Source organism: Helianthus annuus, chromosome 15 (assembly GCF_002127325.2).
Source record: "Helianthus annuus cultivar XRQ/B chromosome 15, HanXRQr2.0-SUNRISE, whole genome shotgun sequence".
Taxonomy (NCBI): Eukaryota; Viridiplantae; Streptophyta; class Magnoliopsida; order Asterales; family Asteraceae; genus Helianthus; species Helianthus annuus.
Genome location: NC_035447.2, coordinates 171,023,239 through 171,030,774, shown reverse-complemented (window position 1 = coordinate 171,030,774; position 7,536 = coordinate 171,023,239). Strand labels below are relative to the sequence as shown.

The 7,536-nt window shown below is 35.0% G+C and overlaps 1 protein-coding gene across 1 annotated transcript; it reads left to right on the top strand.

Moving 5' to 3' along the window:
* Positions 1–4,716: 4,716 nt before the first annotated feature.
* LOC110875857 (protein FAR-RED IMPAIRED RESPONSE 1-like) lies at positions 4,717–6,967 on the top strand. The gene is made up of 6 exons (XM_022124052.1): positions 4,717–4,892; positions 5,090–5,348; positions 5,439–5,767; positions 5,867–6,002; positions 6,311–6,478; positions 6,800–6,967. The coding sequence occupies exons 1-6, from the start codon at positions 4,717–4,719 to the stop codon at positions 6,965–6,967; spliced, it is 1,236 nt and encodes a 411-aa protein (XP_021979744.1).
* Positions 6,968–7,536: the final 569 nt, after the last annotated feature.

Sequence of the window (7,536 nt, the reverse complement as noted above, 5' to 3'; positions counted from 1 at the left end):
ATAGGCAACATTTAATGCTTGATTAACAGAGGATCTTTTGCTGGAACTGTACCCTTTCGCCGGAAACATTAAATGAGACTATGGTCTCACCGTTGGGGGTCAGACACGTGTCTGAGCCCCCCAAAAACCATCAGAACCCGTTGGATTACCTCGTAAAAATATCTCACGTGAGGATTAAAGCTCGGTGGTTATATAAGGGTGTAGAGGGGATGATCAAGGAAGATCCAGGTATCTCATTTACTACCCTCACATTTACTACTCTCACACTAAATTCCGACCATCATTCCCACATATTTATTATAAATATCACATTTATTAGATTCACACCTTAGAGGAAGCATCCCGGTGATCATATTCATCGGGATATACTCCTCAACTCTTCCGGCAAGTTTACTTACTCTCATACCGGAGCTTGGTCACGGATCCCCCCTCCGGGGTCCTCCGTGGCGAGGCTAACGGTTTGTTCTTTTGTAGTAACGGAGATAAAGGCTCTCGACGTCAACGAAAATCCATCTAACGTCATCCGGGAGTTGGGTATTCGACAATAAGAAATAACAAAATAATATTTTAATGTACACATAATACAAAAATGATAATTTGACTACATCGTTTATAATTTATATATACTCTCTATATATATATATATATATATAGAGAGAGAGAGAGAGAGAGAAAGAGAGAAAGTGTAAAATACATTACGGCTTAACGTATATCACGTACGCGACCAAATTACGCACGTTATTTTGAAAATCACGCACGTTATAAACTCAATAAAACCTAATCACACATGTTGAAACAAATAATCACGCACGTTATCACGCATGCCCTACCTCCTAGTTCAAAAATTGCATCCATCTGAAACCACTGTTACTGCCATCTGACTCTAATCGAATCAAAGCTTGGTCATGTTCATGCATCCTCTGTTCTACGGTCTGAATCAAAGCTTGGTCATGTTTCTCCATCCTCTGTTCTACAGTCTGAATCATAGATTGGTCATGCTTTCTTCATCCTCTGTTCTACGATTTGATTTCAAAGGTCGATATTTGATGAAACTTTTCAAAATCAACGATGAATTTGAACCCAATTCGATGAAATTGACCGAACAATAGCCAATTTGAAGTGAAACGAAAAGAAATTTGAACCCAATTCGATGAAATTGATCAAACCCAGGCTAAATGAAAATTTGATATAATCACGCATGTTATATGAAATAATCACGCATGTTGGTTTTTTGAGTTTTTAACGTGCGTGATTTTCAAATGAACGTGCGTAATTTGGTAGCGTACGTGATGTAGGTTAAGCCGTAATGTACGTTAACATTCCTCTCTCTCTCTCTATATATATAGGGGAAGGTTCAAATGAAAACCACTTTTATTGCGAAAACTCGAAAACTAACTAAAAAAAAACCTAAAAAATACATCAAATTTTTTTTACATTTTTTTAATCAAAATTAGCTAGTTTTATATACAAAAGAAAAACTTTTATTCAAAAAAAAAATTGTAGTGTACATGTGTAGTACTATTATACATGTGTACTATTACACATGTGCACTACAAATTTTTTTTTATTTTTTTGAAAAAAAAGTTTTTTTTATATAATTTAAATAGCGAAAATTGGTATGCAAAAAAAAAAAAATTTGGTATGTTTTTTAGGCTTTTTTAGTTAGTTTTCGAGTTTTCGCGATAACTAGTGGTTTTCATTTGAACATTCCCCTATATATATATATAGGTAGAAGATCCTGTAAAAAGTCCAACTTTTGTGAGAAGTGTGAGAAATAATTTGGGAATGACAAGTGTCCCTTATCTTAATTAATTCAAAAGGGTATATTAGTAATTGTCCATTCTTATCAATTAATTGATTTCCAAAGATAACTGCCAAAAGTATCAGGCGATATATTAGGGATGTTCTATACATTTAATTGTTTACGGTAAGTTCTTGTTGTAGTGTTATATTCCCCAGTCAATAGTGTTATATTATGTACAGCTATCTTTAATCTCATTTTCATAGTGTTTTATCCCCATTAATAGTGTTTTATTCTGTATAGTGTCTTACAGTAAACAGATAGTGGTATATCTTTCTATAGTGTTTTATCATGTAATATATTCTTCCTTTTCATAGTGTTTTATCCCCATCAACAGTGTTTTATTCTGTATAGTGTCTTACAGTAAACAGATAGTGTTATATCTTCATATAGTGTTTTATCATGTAATATACTGTTCCTTTTCATAGTGTTTTATCCCCCATCAACAGTGTTTTATTTATGTATAGTGTCTTATAGTAAACAGATAGTGTTATATCTTCCTATAGTGTTTTATCATGTAATATACTGTTCTTTATAGTGTTATAAAAAGTTGTTGTGAAGGAAATCGAAGAATTTATTTCAGTACGAGAAATTCGCTGATTTTTTAGGAGATTGATGGGGGTTTTGAAACAGTTACCATAAATTCGCTGATTTATAGGAGATTGATGGGGATTTTGAAACGGTTACCATATTTGAAACGTTGGAAAAGTCACTATTGCCCTTTAATTTTACATAAGGCCCTTCTAATTAAAACACAATTTACATTTTATACCCTATTGATCTCAACCATTAGATCAAATATCCAATGGTTTAAAACACTTCTTACCCTTCTCATATTTTAGACACTTTTTACCATATCCCTACCCTTATATTATATATATATATATATATATATGTATATATATATATATATGAGAAGGATCGGTTAGGAACCACCATTTAGTGCGAGAACCGCGAGAACCAATGTGAACATAACCAAAAATAGTTTAAAAACACATTTTTTTTTAATATTTTTTATAAAAAAATAGCTACTTTTAGTAGCCAATTTTTTTTTACTTAAAAAAAACTTTTTTTGCTACTAAAAGAAGCGATTTTAATGTAAAAAATAGATTTTTTTTACTTTAAAAAAAAACTTTTTTTTGATTTTATAGATTTTTTTTTTATTTTTTTAGGTTTTTTGGGGGTTTAGTTTTTAGCATTTTAGCTTGGGGGGGGGTGTAGGGGAGGGGGTTTAGGTTTTTTGGGGGTTTAGTTTTTAGCATTTTAGCTTGGGGTTGGGGAGGGGTAGGGGAGGGGGTTTAGGTTTTTGGGGTTGGGGGTGGGGTGGGGTGGGGTGGGGGGTGGGGTAGGTTAGGTTTTTTTGGGAGGGGGGTGGGGGTTTAGCTTTGGGGGGGGTAGGTTTTTTTTAGCTATTTTAGGTTGTGTTCTCATTGGTTCTCGCGGTTCTCGCAATAAAGGTGGTTCTCGCATGAACCTTACCCTATATATATAGGTAAAGTGTAGGATACAAATTCCCTAATCGTACATTACATACGCGACTGTAGTGGCCGTACACGTGTCCTGATTCGTTTTTCTTTGATATGGTTAAATCAGACAATTAATTCAATCATCTGAGGGTAAATTCGTCTCTTCATTCAATCAGCGAGAAGTTCGTTACACTAATATCCCGGTAATTATCATTCGAATCAGTTTCAAATTTTTCATAATTCTCAAATTGCAGTTTTCGTTCTTCTGCGTTAGGGTTTGATTCAATTGTTTTTTTTTCGATGGATCCACATAGCAGCACCGGACGAAATACAGATGTTGATTTTGAAGAAAGTCGACCGATCGGTGATCATGCTCAATTATCTGCATATCAGAGAGTTTCGATTGAGGATGTTTTAAATCCGCAACCTGCAAATCCAAATCCAAATGCAAGTACAAGGGCTATAAACAAGTGTTCTAATGGTAATTATGTTAATTCAGATCTTTAAATTGTTCGTAGACTTGTTTTGTTTAATCGTAGTAATGATTTTGCATTGTTGTAGCTGTTTTTGAAGTTTGAATGTTGAGTATATTTTTTACATGAAAGCAACATGTACAAGTTCGCATGTTATGAGTCTTTCAATTCGCATTTGATGTTTATTCTGTTTACGGATTTTCGCATGTTATGGTATAAAAAATCGCATGTGTAAAACATATTAATCAAAATCATCATTTTCGCATGTTATTGTTCATACAATTCGCACGTGTTGTTGTTTTTACGATGAAATTATGCAGTTATTAATATATCGCATGTAACGAGTCCGATAATTCGCATGTGTTTTTGTTTTTTTGATTTGATTTATGTAGATGAAAGGGTTTACACTCCGGAGGTTCAAGCATCGGCTACACCTGTGGTTGGAATGCAATTTATCTCTATTGAACAAGCATATGTGTTTTACCAATCATATGCTAAGTTAGCTGGTTTTTCTATTCGGAAAGGTGGTGAAGTACACAGTGGTGGTATAATCAAAACTAAGTATTTTGTTTGTTCTAAAGAGGGGCATAAGCCATTGTGTATTGACGATCGTTATTCAAAGTCAAAAAAGCCATTCAAATCAAGGAACAGGGGGACCATTAGAACTGGATGCCAAGTTCAACTTATGATTTGCACGGTGGATGGTAGATTATATATAGTAAAGAGATTTGTTGATGGTCATAATCATAAGTTTGTATGTCCACATGATATTCATATGCTGCCAGCGTACAGACAATTGTCAGATGCCCAGGAGGAGATGATATGGGAACTAGGCACTTTAAACCTTGGTCCTGTCAAAGCTTTCCATATAATGAGGAAACGTTATGGTGGTTTCGAGAACGTTGGCGCCACGGTTGATGATTGCAAAAATTTTAGGAATCGAATTAACAACTATATAGGATAATATGACGCTGACATGGTGATTAATAGGATGACCGACAAAAAACAGTATTTAGTTGATTATTCGTTTGAATATTCTGTTGATGATGACAAACAGTTAACTGGTTTGTTCTGGGCTGATGGGTTATGCAAGCTTAACTTTATTGAGTTTGGGGATGTGATATCGTTCGATGCAACTTTCAAGACAAACAGGTAAGTGTTTCAAGACAAACATGTTTTTTTATTTATTTTTCACATGTTATATGATTTTCCTAAACTTGCAATATCACATGTTATTATATATTGAACAACAGGTGTTGAATATATCGCATGTTATACTGTATATTTTCGCATGTGATATCTGTCTATATCGCATGTTTTAAATGTGTACTTCGCATGTGTTTGTTCAGGTACAAGATGGTGTTTGTGTCGTTCACCGGGATTGACAATCACTGTCGAAATGTAACCCTTGGAGCTGGGTTGTTAGCATCAGAGAGCATAGAATCCTATAAATGGCTTCTGAATTCATTCGTAAATTCATTTGGTCGGCAGCCAAAGGTTGTAGTGACGGACCAAGACCCTGCTATGAAACAGGCTATTGAGGAGGTTTTTTCTACCAGCAGACACCGATTGTGCATGTGGCACATAACGAAAAAAGTGGCAGATAAGGTATAGCATGCTATATTGTCTTTCGTTAGCGTTTTTTTTTATAATATAGATTTTGTTTTAGGCTGATATAAAAAGCATTTATTGGTATAGGTTGGACACGAGTTGTGCAATAATGATGAGTTTAAAATGAGGATGTGCGATATTGTATGGACTGATTCCATTGAGCCTGAAGAATTCGAGAGACAGTGGAAGTTGGTGATGATTGAGTTCGGTCTCACTGAAAACAAATGGACTGATGATATGTTTTCGATGAGATACATGTGGATTTCGGTTTTTTACCGGCATGATCCCATGTCTGGTCTCATGCGAACAACTTCGAGATCAGAGAGCGAGAATCATTTTTTTTGCCAGGTGTCAAATTCACAACTCACTCTTGTAGAGTTTATGAATCATTTTGATGGTGCAATGGATGTCCAAAGGTTCAATCACAGAAAGAATGATCATATTTCAAGATATACTGAGCCTAGTGATTGGAGCGAAACTACTTTGGAAAAAGATGCTGCTAAGATATACACCAGGTCTATATTCTTTGATCAGCAAATAGAGATATATGGAACAATTACCGAATATCTGCCGATGGACACCAAACTCGAGGGTCCACAGATCAGGATATCGTTGAAAGACTTTAAAGCTCACGGAGATGGTCTATTAGAGGTATTATAGCATATAAATTTAAAACATGCGATTTTGATAACCTATATGCGAATTTCATTTCAGAACATGATTTTGCAATATGCGATTTTGATGTACGCATGCAATTTTAAATTAATACAATTAGATGATTTTTAGACATGCAAAATTGTTAATTTACACATGCAATTTTATTTTTTAATATATATTTTTTCTTTTGGTTTTCCTAGGTGTGGTTCAAGAATCTTGAAAATGATGTAACTTCACAATGTAGCTGTTTGCGTTTTGAGCAGTATGGGCTTCTATGTAAACACATCTATTTTCTTTTCAAGATGTTTGGTGTTAAAGAAATACCAGACAAATATGTTATGAAGAGATGGACAAAGGATATGGTGCCGAATGAATTAAATGGGAAGTTCGATATAAAGGTGGGTGACAAGGATGTGCAACACAAGGCTAAACAGATTGCTCGTGAAATCATCCACACAGAGGAGTATTTGGTTAGCAATTTCATTTCCGACCTTGATCAACTTGTTTTAGTGAGGGATCAAATGAGGCAGCTTAAAGAGAGAGTTGATCAGAGTCGTATAACCAAGCAACATGATCCAAATTTTGACCGATTTTCAAAGTTGATTGGTTACCAACAACCAGTAACTAATGCACCTCCTACTGTCCGTGTGCCGGCTGGTGTAAGAAACAAAGGTCGTGGCTCGCATAAAAGGATTAAATCCAAGAAGGAACAAATGATCAGCCGCAAAGGAAAAAGGTCAAGGACATGTAGTGTATGCAATGAAAAAGGTCATGATATTCGGACCTGCGAGATACTGAAAGCCAAACAAAAAGGCAAACAACAAAAGAAGATGAAGGGTGTCCAGATTGAAAAAGATCCCAGAGACAAAGACAACGAGGTCGAAGACGATGAAGAGGAAGATGAGTTTGAAGATTACAAGGGTAGTAGTGATGATGGCTCTCAAGAAGAAGATCAGTAGGAGGAGGTTTCAGATGAGGAAGATTAATTTTTTTAATGTACATGCGATTTTACAGGCAAACATGCGATTTCATACATATGAGTTTAGTTCATACAACTATGCGATTTAGTTTGTAAAAATGCGATTTCATATGCAAAATCATGTACGTAGGTTACATGCGATTTTCATTTTGTTTTCAATTTAGTACATGCGATTTTGAGTTATCTTGTTTTTTTGTGACAAAGATGTGTAAGTCATTCATGCGATTTATATTATAACGAAGCACAAGATGTATTCAAAACATGTACCCAAAACATAAATTTAAAGTAGTTGTTATTGTCTATCACAACTAAAACCATAAAACGATTAAACAGAAATTTAGTTACTTGAAGCAAAGATTTTGTCACGTTCAGCCGGGCTGAACTCTATCTTCCCCTTCACAATGTTTAGAGCATCTTTCAGGAAAGAGAAGGCTAAGTCATCAGCTCGAGATTGTTCCTTTATGTGATTCAAAGCTGCGTCTCTCAAAGCTTGATGGTGGTTCTTCAAGTAGTCTCTCCCACATCTCTTGATTTTTCTTGATTTCTTCA

Coding starts and splice junctions, on each gene's coding strand:
- LOC110875857 (XM_022124052.1), top strand. CDS start 4,717: ATGGTGATTAATAGGATGACCGACAAAAAACAGTATTTAGTTGATTAT. Junction 4,893..5,089: donor GCAACTTTCAAGACAAACAG/GTAAGTGTTTCA, acceptor GTGTTTGTTCAG/GTACAAGATGGTGTTTGTGT. Junction 6,003..6,310: donor ACGGAGATGGTCTATTAGAG/GTATTATAGCAT, acceptor TTTCTTTTCAAG/ATGTTTGGTGTTAAAGAAAT.